Genomic DNA, 22010 nt, shown 5'->3' with positions numbered 1-22010 from the left:
GCACGCACGGCGCTCCAATCAGTTTTTTGACGTCTAAGCCGGTTCCTAATTCATTTGCATTAATTGCGATCTAAGCAGACTCACATATGCTAGACGAGCAGTCGAGTATTCGTAATTCTATTCGCACGCGTACGTAGCCCGCTTGCCATTGGCCGCGCGTCCGTTCCACACGAGTCTTAGTCGCAAACTGTTTGTCCTTATGCCCATTGCCAGCACTTAAGGCTTCGTGTATGCTGCCACACGAGCGTTCATCGCACATCGGCAGTGTGTCGCTCGTGTCGGCACTTCGGCGTCAATTGCGGCCTCGTGCGTTTAAAAGAGAGCCTGTCGTATTTGGCGCCAAATTTGTTGTGTGTAGAGTTGCGAACAGCGGCTCTCAAACTGTATATGCCGCAAGAGACCGTAGATTGAAATATATATCACGATTATGTTGAGCATACTTAGCATACATTTCATTCAATAAATTCCCAGTGCATTGAGCTGCACTCGAATGCAATTCGATTCCTATTTCGATTCCAATCCCCGCATTATTTGAAATGCAATCAATTAAGAGGAGCTTCAGAAAATTGCAGAGCAAAATAGAAGTGAGCAGCAAGTGCACTAATTTGCTTTGCTCATGAATCAATTACAATTACGAGTCGTTGCTCTCGAATGTGTGTCAAGTGGTGCAATCAACAAATCCCTAACCTGCCCCACGAGGAGCTAACAACCCGCACTCACACTCACACACCCACACACACACACGCACAGGTGGCCAAGTGGAGACTATGCAACCGGAGTGAGAATAAAGCTAGCGAGAGAGCAAGAGAGAGAGAGAGCGGCACTGCAATTATTCGTTTTGTTTTGATATCCCATTCGCAGCTTATGCCGCAAAGTTACAAAAGCTTCTCTTGTTGGCCTAGGACTTTGGACTGCGAGCGAGTAAAGCTCGTAGCGGCCGCAGCGATGCGTGGCAATGTCCAATAAAAATTACGTATACGCCGCGACCGCCCGCAGCGTTCGACTTGTGCGGCACGAGCCTTGCGGTAATTGGCAAATATGTATGGGCCGAAGTATTGTTGCTGCTGCGCGCCTTTGGCGCTTGCCACCTTCCACGTGCAATCTGCACCCGTTTCATGCCCATCGGCAAGCTGCTCAAGTTTGAGCACCCGCGACCCATAAAACAATGAGTTCGAGCTTGCCTCCGGGCGAAGGGGGGTAGGGCCGCGTTTTAGTAATGGGCGCCGGCAAGGACTGAAGACTTGGACACTGGCATGCGGCATGTCAACGTGTCGCCAACGCAATAAATCCATAAAGCCCGGTCGCTGAACGCACGGCTGAGTCGCAAGAGCTGACCCAGCCAGTCACCCACAACCCACTCGGCTTTCATAATGACGCATAGTTGCACGTAGCAGGCGGATTTGCTTTTTGGGTGGCGCATGAGAGCACGCTATAATTATCGCACGAAATCAAAGTATTGCCTTGGCCACACCCCTCTTTGAATCGTGTCCATCCCCAACCCAAGAAGAGAGGCATACCACCGAATTTGGCATTAACGACTTCCTTTGCCCATTTGCGAATCTGCATTTAGCTACAATATCAGTTATTATTATTTTAATACAATAATAATAAAGACATAATTAGCTGGCTAACTGAGGCTTATGAATAAGTACTCACGGTATTTGGCCAGAGTTTCAAAGTAAAAGTTCCAGACTTACCTGCAAGAAAGCAATGAGAAAATTATTAAAATTAATAGCTTACAGTACAAAAACTATTTAATATGCTACAACACTGACGTTTCCGTTCACTTAAAAGGATCAATAAATACAATTTTATTACGATAGAACTAAAAATTAAAGCATGTGATCGTTCTTAATTTGAATTGTATTTCAAATTAAACGACAAGTCATTGATAAATTTAATAGAAGTTAATATCGAAAAATATCATTTATGTCTAGGGAATATAATTATGGTCGTACTTTACTAAAGATTTTGTAAAATTCAATTTAAGTAACTAAATTAAATAAAAAGTGCTTTTGATCAAAGTTCTTGTCAAAATACTAGAGGGGTGAATACAACCAAAATACCTGTGTTCATTACAACATATTTCGATGTCACACCCGATTTTAGGCAATAAAAGAATTGTAATTCAGAAAATCATATATGTAATTTATAAAATGTTTATTGAAAGCATTTTTATCTTTGCTATGAATTTACACTTAAGTTCGAGCAAATGTGCGCTCTCTTTCGTCGTAAGAATCTGTAAAATTAGTTAAATCCTGTTTATACGATACCCACTAAAACTGTGTTATAATTAAAAATCAAAATGACGACTGTATTTTAAGCTGGGCGACTTGAGGTCAATGTTGCTCATACGGTCCAGCAACAACAAGGTGTAAGCACCAAGAGTTTTGTCTGTATCGCTATTTCCAGAACCTCTCGGTTCGATCATCTGCCGACTTTGCTACTAACTCTAGGCTTCCGAGGTCGTGTGCTCAATCCAAAGCTTTAACTACATCAGAATTATGAGCGATAAAGAGGCGACAAGGCTTGCAACATTAAAGTCTACCCTTGTGTGCTTACGCCTGCGGCATACACTGTGTTTGCCAAGAAGCTCTTGATTACACTATACGGATAGTGTATAAAACGGCGACCTTAGTCAAAAATCATATATTGTCGCTCATTCAACGCCTATTCTTCCTACCATCATATTTTGTCCACATTTTTCTTACAATTAAGCAGGACTGATTTTCTACTCTAAATAGATATATCTTGATATCTTGCTTTAGATAATTATGTAGGCTACTACTATTCGAACCAGATATGCTCGATAGAAAACAATTGACGGCTAAATGAAAATGCGCTTCCGTTTTGGCGGCCAACTTCAAAGACACGCTAACAAAATAAGCCACACACACACACGCTCACGTACACACACAAGCCCAGTAGCTAAACAGCGGGAGCAGATGAATCAAAAGGAAGAAAACAGAAAACTTCAATCGATTGTGTGGGAAAATAAAACAAATTTTTGTAATAAACAAAAGTGAACGAAGTGAATGCAGAGACACGTTGCAAAATAGAAACAGACACTCCACGTGAAGCTTGAAGAGAAGCAATGTATACACACATACGCGCACACACATACACACTGGCGCGACTAAAACACACAACTGCAGACAACAGACTGCAAATTTACTTGCTTTGAAGTACAAAGCGTTTTCGTAGGTTTTGTGTGGTGCAGGTGGCACCAACGCCGCCCCATGGCAGTGCCAGGCAAACAGCTTCTGGAATTGAATTTGGAGCCAGGCTGTAACACACCATAGGACGCCAAGCCAGAGATGAATACGTGAGAATTGCTTATTTCGCGAAAATTAAAGAAAAAACATCATAACCAAGAAGCACACATACGCAGTGGCATAGACACGTAGCACATATATATATACAAATAGGCAGCTGCATATCTTGACGCTTGAAGCAGAAATCGCAACGCAACTGTGACAGTTGCAGGCACTTGAGCACCCACTTACCCAGCGCTCCAGTGGGCAGCGGTTTGTTGCCCTGCAGAAGGCGCATAATTAGAAGCAGCTAACAACCTGGCAGCCAACCAGGCTAGCCAGGCACTCGGAGGAGCGCGCGCAATTCCAGGAAGCAGCGACAACAATGCGTATCCATGTCAGCGTCAGTCAAGACAATTGCACTCAGTCACTCAGTCACCCAGTCACTTAGTCAAGTGAAGCAAAACTTTAAGTTTGCGAAGCCATCCGGTGCTCAGCTAATTGAGAGGTAGCCAACCAAAAGCCTAAGCCCCAACACAATGCCAATAGCCAGGCACATTCAAAACCTTTTCTTTCGGGTGATGCATCAAATTGTGTGTGTGGGTGAAAATGTTAATTTCCAGCAATAAACACACACAAGCACACGCGCACACTAGGCACCTGATGAAAAGGACATTGAAAGTAAATTGTGTGCACTTGGCCCAGGTACAAGTCGAGCGGCTCAAATGAACACCTTTCAATAAGGGCAACTCATCAGAAGCGTTGCTGGTCGGACTCAACCAGCTGAAAGCTAACATCGGCCAATTTCTTTTGGAGCCATGCAACGAATGGTTACGCTCAGAGGACACGCATAATGAAACGACGGTTAGTTGGCGTAAAAAGGGACGTACAACCCCTTACGAATACGCTATATTAACACATTGAAAGAAACGCACACACACACAGATGCCATGGGAAACGAAACCGGAAGCAGCCTAAGCTGAAAATTCATTTAAATAAAATTTTAATCGCATTGTTCAAGCAGCCCAGGCAAGTGAAATTGTTGCTAAAAAGGTTCAATTCACTGGGGGCCAAATGGGCTATTGAATAATTTTGATAGCCTAATGAGCCGCCGGTCTATTCAACTGGAAACATACGTGCGCAATTATGTGAAAAAAGTTTTTGGCAGGTCCCAACCCAATGGCACTTGCTTAAACTTGTTCTTAATAGCAGTGATTAACGATGATTTTGGTCAAAATAAAAGCTCAATCTTTTGAGCTTTAATACACTTCACCTTAATATCAGATATTAACGCTGACTTTGGTAAAAATAAAAGCGCAGGCTTATGAGCTTTAAAACACTTCACGTTAAGTTTAGCTGCCTTCAAATTTGTTTATTACTTTAAAAGTACATTAAAGCTTTGTAGATTTAGTAAGCTCGAAAGCTTGAATGATAGCTCTAAATATATAAGCTCAGCAAACTGGCATCTTGCTCTAACTATTAAAGCTCGTTTATAAGCTGAAAGCTCTGCCAACTTGTTTGAAATTGTAAGTATTCCACTCTTGCTCTAACTATTTAAACTTCTTTTTCAGAACTTTTAACCAGATCAATGCGCTTTATTAGCTAATATCATTCGTAAGCCATCGTTTGCGTTGGACAGTAAGGCTGTGTGCCGAGGTGTTCAATCTACAGCAGGCAAGTCGATGGGAACCGGTAAAAAAAAACTGTCATTTGTACCTTTAGACCACTTCACACACTCATCCGGGCACACACATACACTCACACTCTGGCATTCAGCTAGTCAGGCACTTGGGTCGGGTCTGTGGATCGCGCTTGGGGTAAATTACTTGACAGAACGCATGAATTGAAAACATTTGCCAACACCAAAAGCCGTCAGTTTCAGGCCAGGACGAGCCCAGGCCATGACAGAGCCACTGTAGCGTACATTACCAACACACTCACGCACACATACACACACCAGAGTTGGGCGTCTGTGCTGTCTAGTCGCATTGTCTGTAACTGTGACTGTGACGAAGTGCTGTCTGTGTGTGTGTGTGTGTGTGTGTGTGTGTGTTGTGTGTCTGTGTGTGTGTGTGTGTGTGTGTGTGTGCATGTGTGTCAGTGTTGTCTGCTTCCGTTCATAACTCGACTCGACTTGACTCGACTCTGCTCGGCTCGACTCTTGTCGCCTCAAGTTGACTTGACGGACGTGGCTTATTGTTTCATTTTGGGCTGCCGCCTGCGTTTATGACTGAAAACGCATACAATAGCAATTTATCATGACTTAATTGTGTGAATGTGTGTGTGTGTCCATGTGTGTGCGTGTGTATATCTGTGCAGTGTACTTGTCAGTGGCGTGTTAAGAAAACTTAGATGTACCTAGTTTGTTGCACGTTCAAGTTGGGGCCAATTCAGCTTTCGCTTTTCATTTGCCACTTGTCAGTCTGTCTCTGTCCTAGCCTATGTCTCGCTCCCTCTCCCTAAGCCTATTGCAATTTACTTGCAGCTGACAATTGACAAAAACTTGGATTGACACTTTCCATATTCTCTTGGCTCTATTTCACATTTTAGCGGCATATTTCATGCTAGCGGATAAAAAGCTATTAGAACTAAAAAAAAAAAGAACGCCAGCAAACGACAGCTGTCTTCAACTGCAGCCCCAGTGCATAAATCTTGTGCCTGAAATGTCAGCCCAGGCACAAGGACCCTGAAAGGGACAAGCGGGGCACAAAAAATAAAGGCGAAAGGGGCGCAAACTCGCGCTGTGATAAAATGTCGCCGCGTGCAGCTTTTATGTGGCACTGTAACTGTAGCGCTCTCCGCTTGGAACTGTCTGGCATTTCTTAAGCCCGCAGATTAACTCGGGCTCGTCGCGGGGTCTCCATCTGTCGGTGGTGCCTCGCGCGGTTTTTGGCCTCGTCAAGTCAAATTGCAAATTGCATATTCAAATGCGCGCGGCTTTTTCTAGTCAGCGGCTGTCTCTTGTACAAATAGCAAAGATTTGCGCATGCAGCGCAAAAATAAATGCAAATGGAAAATGGGCAAATGGGAAATGGCAAATGGAAAATACTTGACAGGCACAGCGCAAATGTTTTGGTCCTAAATTGAAATTAAATTCGCCTCGCTGTGCCCCTGGGCAACGCTACACACAATCATATCCAACTACTTACATGCCTCATATCTGAGATCTGACCCCAAAAATACAAATGCATGCACATGTCTGCTGCCGCAGCCCCGACCCAACCTCTTTGTTGCTATCCTCTTGGCTGCTAAGAAGGAAATGCGCCCAAAAAAAGAAAACAGGAAAGCCGACAGCCCAACATAGCCGAAAGCGGCCAACAAACAGAAGACACTAATGCTGATATGACTTCATCTTCAAAAGGCGACATGGCAGCTGCAGCAGTTGGTGGAGCAGATGGAGGCTGGGAGCTGGAAGCTGGGAGCAGCTGCAGGGGCAGCTTCAGCGATTGCACAATAAGTGGGCGCCATTTCGAGAGCTCGGTGTTTGGGTGGCTGCTGCATAGAGTGTACGCTAATGATTCTACTCATTTTCTTGCTCCCAGTCAATTTAATATTCTCAGCGCACCACCAACAACAGCAACCACGGCAGCGACAAGGATAACAACGTCGGCAAGCGAAGGAGGCTGGCTGTATGGCATGCAGTGGCAAAAGGCAATGCCAGTACCTATTTGAGTTCCAGTTTTCAGTGCGGATGCAGCTCGCCGAGTCAAGTCGAGTGGAGGCGAGTCGAGTCGTGTCGTGTCGACTCGTGGGCTGCCAGCCACTGAACCACTGATGACAACTTAAGAATGTCATTAAATTCTCATACAGCACACAAAAGCTGCATGTGCTTCATGGCGAAAGAATTGCCACGAGGATTTTAGGGACAATTTAAGTAGCATGGATTTAGAGACAGCATCAGCGACCGCAAACTACAACAAATTACAGCAGCAGCAACAACGTTGACAACATGAAGAAACATGAAGACGGGGCCCACTAACAACACGAACAACAACAATGGTAGCCAGGAGAACAAGAGCAACCACAAAAGTAGGATGCGGCATGTTGCATGTGGAATAGCAAGCAGTTGTCTCTCAGCCACTCTCTGCGGCTCTCCCCTATCGTGTCGTGTTTCGGGCCGAAAGTTAGCGAAAAACAAAAAAAAACCTACTTGCAACTGCAAAGTAAAAGCAAAAACACAAAAAGCCAGAAATTGCTTGTACCAAGCTGAGAAAAAGAAAAGAAATGTAAATAAAATAGAAAAAGAAAATGAAAATGAAAAGAAACGTATTGCTGCGGGATTCTTTCTTTTTTTTGCTTTCATTTGTGCGGCAACTTTTTCTAAGCGTATTCCTTACGACATGTGCAACGCATTCGCATTCAAAAAGTCTATTTCCCGTGCAATTGCAACAATGCTGTGCGGCCGTAATTGCGTGTGTCTGTCTGTGTGTAAGTATGTGTGTGTGTGTGTGTGTGTGTGGGAGGGTGTGACTGAGCATGTCCTGGCTTTGGCTTCTCCTACTTCTTCTGCTTCTGCTTCTTGTTCAGACTCGCCTTTGGGCGCAAAAGAAAACAAATGAGTGGCGGTTGCCGACTGCAAATGTGGAATGCATGAGGTTAGGTGCCCCACCCGACGAGGTGGCGGCTTATTTAGTATGCGAGTTTGTGGGCGACATCAACTTACCAAAACTACATACATATACATATAAGTAACAAACAATCACACACACATAGCTTTCTTCATCTATATAATTTTATACCCTGAACCCATTAAAAATGGGTAAAAGGGGTATAATGTATTTGTGCAAATGTATGTAACAGGCAGATGGATGCGTCTCCGACCGCATAAAGTATATATTCTTGATCAGCATCAATAGCCGAGTCGATCTAGCCATGTCAGTCTGTCTGTCCGTTCGTATGTAATTCGATAATCGATAGCTTGCCTCGTTTCCAAATAATCGATAAAAATCGATATCGAAATTTTGTTTTTTGAGCAAATCTCTTAAGTGACATGTATAATAGTTTTCTGAATAGTATATAGTTATCACTTATTTCCTAACGCCTCCCTGCTACCACCTCATAGTTATTAATCAAGTAAATAAACTAATTTGTATTTCCCACTAATTTAAGAACACAAATTGCGCTAGTAGCGCGAGCTGCATTTGCAGTTGGTAGAAGAGGGTTCAGTGTCTTGTCTTGTCTAGCTCACAGATTTTTCCATTCTGAATTTAATGAATTTGCATTTGAAAAGTTTCGTTAAGGTAGACAAAATTTTTTGAATGTAAATAGCTGATTTCATATTTAATGTCTTCTATTATCTATTATATCGAAGCATTCCAAAAGAAATGTAATATAATAATCTAAAATATAAAAAACAAAAATGATTAGAAATATATCGAAAAAGTGTTACCTTATACAATTGAAACAAAATTAAACGACTTTAAGGATTTTTTGAGCAAGATGGGTTTGTAAAAAAAAAAATGTTTCAAAACTATATTTTAATAAAGAAGTAAACTTTAATCTAGAGTTGAAACTGTTTTTACTCATGATTGTCGATTCAGTTTTATTGGATTAGGAGAGAGAAAATATAAGGAAAGATTAAGGGGCGTTAGATTAATTATCTTTAATTTTGATCGATAACTGCAAGAAATTGGCAGCAAATCATCTGTATATGATTTGTATACCAGGAAACAAAAGCATTTGCCGGAAACAAATTACAGTGTAAACAAACATATTGTGGATGTAGTCAAAGCGGCTCAAAGGATGTGGTTACAGTTGCGGTTGCAATGGAAGGACATTTCTTGGTAATTTCTATTTGCTTATGCGATAAGCATAAGTCGGCAATTGCAATCGCCCAACGCATGTCAAATGCAATATAAGCCAAGGGGTAGCTCCTATCACAGGACTGACACATATCGAACGCTTATTGACGACAGCCCACACAGTCAATGCGTGACAGCGGGCATTTATATTAGACATTAAAAGGAAACTGTGCAACGCATTTGATATGCTCAACATGTCGCACAGCAGGAGCTAAAGCCGTAGTTGCAGCTACAGCTGCTTGCAACAGCAGCAACAGAAGCGGAAGCTGGATATCTAACCGACGGCTGCCATTGTTGATTGCGCATAAAAATATTTATAAAATGCAGATTGCAAATGTAAAATGTGATGCATCCCGGAGAGCTTCAGATAATGCCATGTGGCTAGCTCCTGCTTCTGCCTCTGCTGCTGCTGCTGTTGAGTATTTGTAAACGTTTATTTATTTATGCATATTGATTAGTTGTGCGCAGAATGGACGTATCCAGTTGTTGGCCACGCCCAGGGGCCAACGATACATTCCGGTGTTGTTACCGCAGCAATTGCCAATGTAATTGAAGACACACACACACACACACACACACATGGACACAAACTTGAACAGGCACTGGCACAAGCTCTTAAAGATAAATGCCTCTATAGGCCCTGCGGCAACGGCGACGGCCTTGTTTTTGTTTTTCTGTTTTCCTGTTCGCACAGCGATTTTCATTTTATTTCGCAGCGAAATTTTTCTCTTTTTTTTTTTGTATTTCACACATGATTTCTGATTGCCAGCCTAATGCGCCAGACAACGACGACGACGGGCGAGGCTGAGTGAAAGCGAAAAGCTCGAGAAATACGAGAAACCAGATATACGAAAGTGAAAGCAGCGTAAAAAAAATTGCATGTAATGAATAAATTTGGAGTCAAGCAGGTGAGAGGCTGGGCGGGGCTTGGCAAACGCGGTGAAAATGAGCCTGGAAAAACGTGTAATGGAATTGCTGTTGCGTTGAATTTTTCAATTTCATTCAATTTAGAGTCAACGAAGCTGATGCCACCGCAAGCACACGCAGGAAATTTTAAAAGTGTTTGAGTGCTGCGGTCTGCTGGTGCATGGTGCGGCCAGGTGCTGGGGGCGTGGTGCCGCCTCAAAGTTTTAGCGGAAATGTAGCAATTTGTATGCTGGGCCTAAACGAATTTTAACGATATGTGAAATGATATTCGACTTGGGCACTGATCACAAATGTGCTCGTATTGTGGATGAGGTGTTCGGGCCACGCCTCCGCCTCCCTCCACAAACACACTACACACGCACACACGCACATATGCGTGTATCTATGTGTGTCTGCGGTTCTTTACGTAATTTCACCTTTCGGCAAATTGCCCGCCCGAAAGCTCATTAAAAAGTCAACGTATGGCGTTGAAGCTCTTAAACTTGTAATGCTATAAAGCAATGCGCTAAGGAGGCGGGGACTAGACGAGAGGAAGGCGCTGGGCTTGTGCACAAGGGGGAGACGTGACAGCAAATATGCACTGCCATTGCTGAATATGGCCAGCCAATTCACACAACACACTCTGGCAACGCTGCGTGACAGCCACAAACAAGCTGGCAGCTCAAATGGGCTTAAGACGAGCACAAGGACGAGCCCAGCATCGGGACGAATGCTGCGGCATGTTGCCCATGGACACAGGACCCACCATCACCCATCAGCACCCACCAGCAGCAGCAGCAGCAGCAGCAGCAGCAGCAGCAGCAGTGGGAGTGGGAGTGGCAGTGGCAGCGGGGGCAACTTTGTTTTTGCTTTGAGTTGTCGCCACAAACTGCAAAGTGTCAACAACTTGTAATCACCAGAGCAGGCTGGCTGGCTGGCTGGCTGGCAGGCAGCCGTAGGCGGTGCGGGTGGAGGCATCACCCAGCAGCCTACACTTGGTCACATTTTAACACCTGCTCGTTATCAACTTTTGCTGGCTGTACAAAAAACAAAAACCAGCTGCATGGTAAAAAAAAAAAACCAGTTGCAACACCAAAAACTTTCCTTTCCCACTATTCTATATATATATATATATATATATATATATATTATATGTATATCACTTTTTTTTTTTGGTTACTTGCTGGCTTTGGCCCAAAACCTGTCAGCCCTGTCCAGAATTATGTCAAAGTTTGCAGCACACGAAAAATGAGCAGAAACAGAAGGCCATGTAAAAACTGCATAAAACAAATGCCATAAAGTTGCAACAGAGAGTGTTGGGCGGTGTCTCATTAGTGTTGTCAGCTTTGCTTGCTGAAAGCCAAAAGTGGCAACTCTGTCATTGGCATGTGGTCTAGGCGGAAACACTGTTCACACCTACGTCCCCATAAGCTACAAATTTTAAAAATTTTACCTGTCCGTTGACAGAAAATGAAAGAAAAAGCAATCGAATATACATTCATATCTCTATTCGCATATTCAATCTGAAATATGTTTCAAATTCGGTAGTGGTAATGGGACATATTTGCATTAGCAGTATAGACAAAAACTTTGTTGAAACCCTTTAAATAAAATTGGGGAAGGTTGAATTTTTAGATTAAAACTTCAGTTGCCAATGAGAATTTTCTATTTTTTGCCGGGAAGATTTGCCGGGAATATTTGCCGGGAGCATTTGTTATTTTATATTAAACCTAGTCGTAGCTTAAATTAAAAGTATTTTTAAATAACACCGTATTATGCGAATCTCGCGAATTTGAGTAAGACTTACACCTTTCCATGCTGGGAAATCTAATGATCTTTCTCTCTGCTTATGCCCTTACCCTAATTTGCACTTACACTAATTTAATATATATCTACCTCTCTCTCAACTCTCTTTCCCTCTCCTGTTGCCTTTTTTCTGCTGCTTGTACTTCCAACCCACTCTATACTTCCTTCGTTCTTTCAGAGATGTGTGTTTGTAATCTATCTCCCTTTTAATATTGCGTTGGGTATTTATTTGTATGTAAATAGGAATATATTTTAAGCTCAGACCTGGCACCGGTTTTTTTCCAAGTATTTTTATATAATGATAACTGCTGTCTGCTGCATTTAAATTAAATGTGAATGCAGTAGTAGTCCATCTTTTCAGAATTAGTAGAAACCGTTCGGAAAGCATTTGTACTATTCGAGCCTCGAAATAATTTTACTTGCGCGAAATGTTCCCAAATTGACGCTAAAAGAAATTGTAAAATCAAGCGAAAATATTTTAAAGTGAGGAATGTGCGCCCTGGAATGGGGCATAGATAAATTAAGTTCGCTGCTGCCCCAGCCCTGCCACAACTCTGTCCTTGGTACAAACTGTAAACTGTAAAGTGAATGCTAAATAACGAAAACGAAATCGAATCGAATTTTATCTGTTTAGCATATTTGGCGGTGGCAGCAACAACAACAAGAACAACACAACAACGGCAACAAAAGGCGCAAACGACTGTCAAGGGATGCCCCAGCGAAAGGCATAAAACAATTTAGATTCAATGCGAAGGATATGCGCTTGGCTATAGCCAAGGATATGGCAAGGGATATACAATATACGAAAAGTGATATGCATACGCCATGGAGGCCGAAGCGGCGATAAATGTGCAAATTTCCTCAAGGCTCGACTGATTAAATGCCACTGAAAACATAAATTGCCACTGAAAACAACATTAGCCAAGGGAGCCACACACACACATACACACTCACACACACATATGCAGCCAGCAAACCGCCTTTGACCTTAATTTGAATAAACACTCAAACCTACTCGTACACGCAGAGATTAGGCGGCTGGCAAACTATATCGTGAATAGTGAATCGCGACTTAGTGGGCTTACGGGCTCGTGATGTGGCAGGAAGCAACCTCCCAAACAAATATTATTACCATATTGGCCGTTGCCTGGCTCAGCCCCAGTCCCAGCTCCAGCCCCTTTCCCGTTGCTATTGCCACTAATTACTTGGCACACAAAACGCAAATGTCGACTAAACAATACGTTACGCATACGCCGTGTGTTTCAGCTACGACTGCAGCCATCGACACGAAATGTCTTCATAATAAAATTATTAGAAAAATAGAAAATGCAAACGAAATTTACGAATAGCTTAAACACGCCCAGTGGCGAGCCAGCACCTGCCGCGACTACAATGACCCACCTCTGTTGTCTGCGTTGATTAATGGTCGAGCACTTCAGACCACTTCAGGAGTTGTCGTCAGGTCATGTCCTCAACGGTCAGACGTCAAACGTCGAACGCTTCATTCGCTGAAAGTCGAGACGACAGTGTCGAAAAGTGAGCAATCACTGCGAATGTGACGCGGCCGGCGACCAGCACGCAATTTACTTATTACCCATTAATGGCCAAACAACAAAAACAACAACTATAACGAGGACCAGGAGGACCACACCAGCTGGTTGACAATGTCAGAGAACGTGCTGGGCAATCGATCAAAGCCGCAATCCAGTGAATCGGGCCAAATCGGGCGTTTCATTAAACGCGGCTGAGAATGACAAATCATGTCGTTGACAATATTCGCCCAGGACAACAGTCAGCAATGACGCAAGGACATTGAAATAAAGCGTCGCCTGTCTGCCCGACTAAATCTCACTGACTGTCCAGTCGAGCGCCTGCCGGATGACGCAGCTGCTCTGAAGCGCAGTTAACCATATTTGAAATGCGTAGCTCCAGACGAATTTGAAGCCACAATCTCATGCATTGCCTAGCCAGCCAGGAATTGTTCAGGCACACGCAAATATAATTAAGCACAACGCAAACGCACAAGAAATAAAAACGACAGAAAACACAACACGCCAACCAAAGCCGCGGGCTTGCGGTCGACTTCCGGCGACCACAGACGACAACTGGGCGAAGGCGACATTTGTGGCTTGAGTCGAATGACATTGGGTTGAAGTTGTGTTCATAGATTAGATTAACCAGGACAAAGAAAATAAACTTTTTATATTGACTGAGCACTTTATGTCATTCAAAATGTTATAATTTAAGCCTTTTACCGTCTTTCATGCCTTTAGGCTAAGAATATATTCACAAGCTCCACAAAATATAGAAAAAGTTGGTCTCAAAGCTCCTGAAAGCTTTGAAACTTAATTAACAGCATGTAAAATATATGATTAAATAATAATGCTCGGCTCAGTGTCTTCCTATGAAGCCTATTTAAACCCTTTAAAGGGCTTTTATTACTTTGGATGCATTTTAAGCTTGGAAAAGTTTGTAGATTTGTTTAATAAGGGCATATAAATACAATCAACGAAATTCTAATGTTGGATTTGATTGTATATTTATCTTAAAGCTTTTTTAAAGTGACGTTTGTAATCAGAGCACAGTGTAAAAACTATTAGAAAGCTTTACAAAAAGTCACAAGATATTAACTTTGGTGCTATTAGGCTGGATTATAGTAACAGCTTTAGTTGAAGGATCAACAATTTGTGAAAATAACATAGCTTTAAATGCAGTACCCTCACTGATAAAAGCGTTTTGTTCCTAAGGCTTAAACTTAAGCATTTATCCAACTTGAAGCTAATGTCATTGATGTATACAACAGTTGCATTAGCAGCGTGGGCTTCAAATCGCGTGGGTTTCGTATATTATTCAAGTGCGGCCGCAATTGTCGCACAAACTGCCTTATGCACTTAAGTGCATTTTCAAATATTTCACTGTACAGCAATCGAAAGCGCCATAAAGAAATGCACAATTAAAAAATGTATGTGCCTCACCGAAATCAAGTCATAAATATCAATGGGTAAACAGAAGCCGAGCCGGCCGTAAAAAAACTCAAGGCATGTTACAGGGGAAGCTTGGATGAGGGCAACTCCTGGAAAAGCCGCCGCTGGGGTGCATTGAACTGCAGCGTTGGGTAGCGCGTGAGCCAGCTTGAAGAGCCAAAACACATTCCAGCATTGACCAGGCCAAGCCGAATGCTGCTTATCATTATATTTTATGAACTTTGCCGGCGCAATGTGTGCGAAATTGCTAAGCGGAGGCCTTCCCAAGTAGAGGCCCAAAGAAGCCGCCAAATTATGCGCGCGTTTTTCGCTGCGTAGGCTTTAAAGATGCCCGCAAAAAACAAAAAAAAACAGAAGGAGAGAGGCAGAAAAGACACAAGCTTCAAGTTTCCATGGGCCTCCCTTAAACTTGGTGGGTTGGGTTGGGAAGACTTGGGGCATACGAGCTTAAGCAAATTGCCATAATGAACCCTTTTTTCACCCTTTTGGCTTGCTCACCAGCTGGCTGGCTGGCTGGCCGACCGGCTGGCTGGCTGGCTTGACGCCTTGCCAATTTGATGTAGGCATGCCAGCTATACGCTTGCCAAGGAAACGTAGCTAGCAAGAACACACAAACATTAACTGTTGGTGGGCGTGGCAAGGGGTCCGGGTAGCGGCAGTGGGCCGCCTTGATGCGTTTGCCTTTTCGGCGTTAAAATGAAATCTATAAAAATAAGTGTGGCATGTTCTACGCCATTTCTCCTTTTTTTTTTTTGGTCGGTGCTCAAGCTGTTGTGGATCTCTTTGTGTGTGTGTGTGTGCGTGTGTGTGTTGGAGGTTAGCATTGGTTGCTTTTGGGGCCAACAGCCGTGGCTGCCTCGGCATTTAACCAGCTCACTTTTGGGTTATTAAATGATGAAGCAGTTTGCCGTTAATGACTGCCAAAATGGCAATGGCAACGGCAACGGCAACGCTCGCAGCGAGCCCTTTTTTTGGTCGAGACAAGCTCGGTCGATGGGGTCGGCCAGCACGGGTTCGGGTTTATTGAGCCTCTAAAACGTTGCCTGTTACCAGTTACCAGTTACCAGTTACCAGTTGCCAGTAAAGAGAGTTTCTGCCTTGGCCTCAACTTGTCTGCCATGTCAGTTTGTTTAATGAGGGTAAAATTAGCGCTGTCTCAAGCTTATTAGCCCCACTTGAGACTTTGGTTAATGCTACGCAGTTTATGGCGCGGCTTCTCTTTGATTCGGTCTCAATTTAAAGCGACTTAATTGTTTTGATTTATCACAGCCACCATTGGCCGCCTGCTCCTGCTTCTGCTGCTGCTGCTGCTGCTGCTTCAGCTATTGACTAACATAATGCTGAGCAATTGATTTTGCCCGCCTTTGATTAACATAAATGAAATGGATCAAGAGTGCCTCAAGGGATTGCCCGTCGTTGGACATTATTTGCATTCGATAAGCGCTGACAATCAATTTCTGCCACTTGACTCAACTTTGACTCGGACTCGACTCGATGCGACTCGGACTCGAACTCGACTCGACTCGACTCGATTCGCCACGACTTATGGCCCCTGTCAGGTAACGGGTCGTTGTGAATCAAGGTAATGACGTGCACTTTGATTTGCGTGTGTCATAAGGGTCACACATTTGCTTTACATTGCGCATACGCCCGGGCAGCCCGACACGCAAACAGCGAATGTGCTTAATTTCTTAGCATACCTTTTGGGGACGGCGAGGCGCAAGAAATCAAAAACAAACTAACAAACTTGAGGGTGGGGGGGCCACAACCCACTGGCAATTCTTTGGTGGCGCCACCACGCGCTTTATATGCAAATAAAGCTAAGGGCGAAGGCGCCACTTGACCACTTGGTGGCGACTTGCTGGAGCGTGCTGTGATTCCCACACGCGACTCCAACTGCGACTGCGACTGAGACTGAGAGTGAGACTGAGACCGCGACTCCTGGGGGTGTGTTTGAAAAGACTAAAAGTGGGTGGGCGAATGAGTGGGTGAGCGGTGAGCGGGGAACGGGTTTCTGCAGGGGTTTTCGCATGTGGTAATAATTCCATAAGGGCTTCTCGTATGTATATATGGCGCTTGATTGTTGTGGCAGGTGACTCGGTGACTGCGACTTTGTTGCTTTTGCTGCTTAATAAGAAACTTACGTCACGCAATATAATTAAGATAAACATAATTATAGTTTGCTGTTTGCTTTCGGTTATTTTTCCACCCTCGTGCGACTTTCTTTTCTAATTTTTAATGGAAGCGTTGTAAAAGTTATGTTGCTGACAATAATAACGTATTCCGAAGCAATAACTTATTCAAATGTGCCAATTTAATGGTTTTAATATCAAACATAAGGGTGGAAACTCTTAAAGTATTGCAGCCCTTGTATGATCATATATAGACACCAACTATGACAGACATAAACACATATATACATGTATATCTGAATCTACCCTGCATCATGCAATAAACAGTAATCCATCTATATTTGAATTTGCATTATACGTTAGCCGATTAGATAGCTCTATCGATAAGTCTTGATATATTATCGATAAGTTAGTATAACGTGGAGCAGCTTCGTTCAGTGTGGAGTCAATTTCCCTTAGCTAAGACACAACCCAAAGTAAAGTCTCGAAACTGGTAAGCTCGCGCAAAAAATACCCTTCGTTCAATTCGAGTATTCGTCAAGTATGTACACTGCGTTAAGTGAAGCTTTTGTAAATTGGCTTAGCATGGTCTGCAACTAAGACATTTGCTTTCTGCCTAAAAGCTCATATACTGAAAGCTATGGTTGAGACACTAGCTAAAGAAGCTGCAGTTGGTTCTTGTATAAATCAACGACACAGTTAAAGAGCCACTATGCTCACAGTGCACTCACAACCTACGCAATTAATTAAATTTCGAAATGAAATTGGTAAATGGAAAGTTTTTATATAAAAACCTCAAAAAACATGTCACAACCGTAAATACAATCAAATATCCATTTATCAGAGATTTCATTCAGTTTAATTGGCAAAAAATATTCACGCACAAACCGTTTAACAGGCAAATTTGATTAATTAATTGGTCGCTCGTTTTGTCCCAAGCATTTCGCATGCCGAATTTCAATTAAAGAACTTAATCATGCAAATGGGCAAGGCTTGCAAAAAAATCTGCACAGAAAACACAAACTCACCAAAATAAAAAATTCCAATAATCACGGTTATCGGCTTCAACATGTTGTCATCAGTTATGGCTCAAATGAAGCCCAGTATATATAGTAATTCCCTTCGCCTGCAAAAAGAAAGAGAATTGGAAGATAGGCGCAATGTTAATTAAATAAATTACCATTTTCAAAACACCAGCTGGCACTGGTTGCATAATATACAGCTGGAAAAAATGTTTAAAATTTGCATTTCTGCAATCAAATGGAAATCCATGATAAACAAACTGCATTTTCTTTTTTTCCTTCGGTCAATTTCAAATCATTTGTATGCCCAACCAATGTTTGTCATTTTGTGACAAAAACATAATAATGGAAAAATTATGCGCATTTTTATCAGTGCAAATTCTAAATAGTTGACTTGCACGAAGCACTTCGAAGCGCATTTTATGGCAACAGATCAAATGGCGATGCAACATTCAATACGAATATAAACACAGCGACTTGAGTGGCTCTTTAAATAATTTTTTAGATAAATCATAGATAAATATAAATGCCTTACAGACATATCTTCAATTGACTAGCAGTTACTCTGTACTAATTAATCAATTAATTATATTGTTTTCATGACTGCAAGCTCAACGAATATGAATTGCATTTCGGTTCACGGCTCGAACCATTGCCTCGCTTCAAGGTTCGATTCGTGAACCATATCCATAAAGTCAGGTTTGAGTTCGAGCTTTGCTTCCCCGCATTTTCTTAAATTTTTTATAATAATCCATTTTTTATATTTTGTGTTGAAAGAACTGAGTTAATTATATAAACGCAATGTCAAAAATTAAAAAATTTGTTTATAAAATTCTAAGCCATAAAAAACAAATAGTTTTTAGGCAAACCATTTTTAAAATATAAAACAAAACGATGTGCGGTTCAGGTTTTGGTTAGGCGGTTCATCATCAAACTTTTTCGGTTTAAGGTTCGGTTCATGGTAAACAAACAAAAAATTGGGTTTCGAATATCAATATATAATGGAAATTGGTTGCCAATTGTGGTCATTATTGCTTCCATATTTTAATTAATTAATAAATTTTGTTTAATATTAAATAGAAGCGGAAAAGAATAATGTTACTTTTTTATTATTTTCAAACTATTTTTGAAATAGAAATAAATATTTGTACAGAATTATGTGCCAAGGCAAAACTTTCAGTATCGCAACTGCGTAACGAGGCCGCGTATCTCTTTAAGGAATTAATGTAAACACAATTAAACTCGTGTCTACCATTTGGGATTATTATTTACGTGATTTCTTTATTGATTTACACATTGGCGGGGTATTTGGAAGGTATTTATGTATTTATGATAATTAATAAGCTTAACATATTGATTTAAATTCTTGAAATCATATTATCTATGCAAATGCTAATTAAAGCACTAAACCACTGAACCATAAGGGGGAAAACCAATGCTGAAATGGGATCCTCGCGAGTATCCATTTTGGCCATAATTAATGCACATTTTCCATTAGCGCCAATTGCAATTATCGTAATATTAAGATGCGAGGCACACGGCGGATGAGAATAATTTAATTAAAACAAGAAATAAGTTGTTTTTAGAGCTTACAAGATATAATACCCTTGCAGACATATACAATATAACATAGTGCGATATGTTTATAGTAGGGCATTTGATTAGTAATATTAGATATAAAGTCTAAAAATGATATAATTTGGCTCATATGTAAAATCATTCTTAAGTTCACAGATGCTAAATTTTCATAACATTTTTAAAGAGAATATAGTTATAATACCAATTTTTATTAAAACTTCTTAACTCTCTTCCAATCGGATAGTTCCTATGTAAGTATTATAATATTGAGTCCGATGTGCACCAAACATCGGTCACACTGTCGACTCTTGGACTATAACATGCTTTAAAGCCGTGCGTCCTTGGCTGCGTGAGTCTTCCACACAGCTGAGCACATTAATTCGGTTCAGGCCACCCCTTCAGCCGGCCGAATGAACTTGGTTATAATAACACCCAATTTATCTGGCCTTTTCGCACATTTACAACCAGCTCAACACAACTCCTTGACTCAACTCTTTTCTCTTGTTGCTCTGCTCGTTCTTTGCGCCTGGACAGCTTATTGTTGATGGAAAGCCAAGCAAACAGAGAAAAACCAGCTGAGGAAATCAAAAAAATTACCTTTTTATGTACAGACAACATGCAAGTGATTAAGAGGGTAACATTGGAGTCTCATAAATTTGCATATAATGCTCGTACAGCCAGAAGCCCTACACATTCTTTGGAGGCACAACAATGGGCTGCGTAGACAACACCCGCTTGAGCGCTGAGACTATAAGGACCTTAGCTCTAATAAGTAGCTTGCTTTTGTTGCTGTCCCAGACAATAATAAATAAGTTTTGCATAAATCTGTTGTTCTGGCAAGGACAACAGCAAAAACAAGAACAGCTGCCGCATGCCACAAGTGGAACAGAAGTCAAACCAAAAACAAAGAAAACACATACAGCTCGCAGGACATGAGGACAACAACTGCGACCTGTGCAGACAGGCGAGACAATTGAAGCGGCTGCAAGGTAAACCAATTTGGACACGGCTCGTAAATCAAATAGGACTACGCAATGGCACAATGGCACCAAAAAATTAAAAACAAAAATCTGATATGATCACAAACAAAATACCCTTACGCATATGGCCAAAAAGAGAATTTGTTTGAAAAATTAGGATTCCAAACTTGATACAGTATTTTTGTATGTGATATTCGATCAGCACATAAATATTCTGAAAATACATTTTAAGAAATTTGTGCAAATTGCAACTTGGGTTCCACAACAAATTCTTGTGCGAATATCTTTCTCGTAGCCCAAGAGCCCCATAAGAAATTAAAAAGTAACTTTACACTCAGAGACACACACACACACACACATACACAATTTTTTTGCTGTTACACACCGCTACACACATACTCACCAACACAAGCGCTGAACTGAGCTGCGCGCTCAACCTTATTGAATTATCACGCTCGGTTTGCGCTTTGGTTTGCCAAATTCAAATGAGCGCAAATTGATTTGAAATTGTCCTTGCATGAGTGCATAGCATGTGTGTGTGTGTGTGTGTGTGTGTGTTTAGGTTTATTCAGTCAAACCGAAATGCATTTATGGCACTGCGTAAATCAATTTGACTGTAAATGCTGCCTAATGCATAAACCATGTTAGCACACGTTAAAAACAAATTTAGACGAGCAGCAGCAACAACAACAGCAACAACAAAATATTTACAGAATCAATAAAATGATGTACCGGCCATCAAAATTCCCTGACTGATTTCTATATCGAAATAACAGCTCGTTTGTGGGTCGTCATCGTGGGGCCTCTGCCATCAGTAAGCCAGTTAACTATTTCGGTTCAATTTGCGGTTCTATTACCAAAAAACCATTGGCACATGCTCAGCTCTAGGCAAAACCAAGTTTAGCTGTCGAAAGTCAGTGACAGGACGAGGCCACAAGCCCATGAGGGCAAGTGTGTGTGTGTGTGTATGTGTGTGCCCGCTCGGACCACACGCATCCGTCGTTCGCTCACGTCGGCATGTCCATTTTTGGTTGGTTCCCCATATGCCCATTTAGTTTGGTTGGGTGAGGATCATGGACATGGATGCTTGGGGGCTGGGGGACAGAACTATTACGCCCGATGTCACACAGCCGCTACGTGAGAGTACACGCCCACTGGAATGCAGAAACCGTCAGCATAGATAAAAAGAACTATCTGTGCGGCAGGAAGACACCTTTTCCCACGATGCAACCTTTGGGTAGATGTAGTTGTAGATGCTGATGCTACAGCTTGTATATTAGGTATACAGACTACGTGCCACTCACCGAGCTGCTGCGTCGGCAAACTGGCTTCAACGTGGCCTGTCTGTTGTGCTTATGCCCTGGCGGAGACACGTATACGCGGAGTTGCCACTCGCATGGCTGGCAAATGAACCCAAGCATTTAAATTCAGCATTAATTGGATTAAGTCTGTAGTCGGTTTTCCGAAGGTGCACAGCACTTGACTTGGGTCTTGCATTTGGTTAACATAATTGCATAGTTACTTATTTAATTAACATCCAAATGCTG

At 42.1% G+C, this 22010-nt stretch overlaps 1 protein-coding gene across 1 annotated transcript in view; it reads right to left on the bottom strand.

Moving 5' to 3' along the window:
* Nucleotides 1-22010, bottom strand: part of Gfrl (Glial cell line-derived neurotrophic family receptor-like) — a 105043-nt gene that overhangs the window by 70837 nt on the left and 12196 nt on the right. Inside the window, exon 2 of the mRNA XM_064693254.1 lies at nucleotides 17912-18009. Within this exon, the coding sequence (XP_064549324.1) occupies nucleotides 17912-17954 (43 nt within the window). The 5' untranslated portion in view covers nucleotides 17955-18009. The remainder of the gene's footprint in view (nucleotides 1-17911; nucleotides 18010-22010) is intronic.

The sequence above is a fragment of the Drosophila montana genome, unplaced genomic scaffold (assembly GCF_035044405.1).
Source record: "Drosophila montana isolate Dmon_TW-CO22-7 unplaced genomic scaffold, ASM3504440v1 contig_3733_1, whole genome shotgun sequence".
Taxonomy (NCBI): Eukaryota; Metazoa; Arthropoda; class Insecta; order Diptera; family Drosophilidae; genus Drosophila; species Drosophila montana.
Note: the sequence above shows the minus strand (reverse complement) of the source record. Positions and strands in the feature narration are given on the sequence as shown.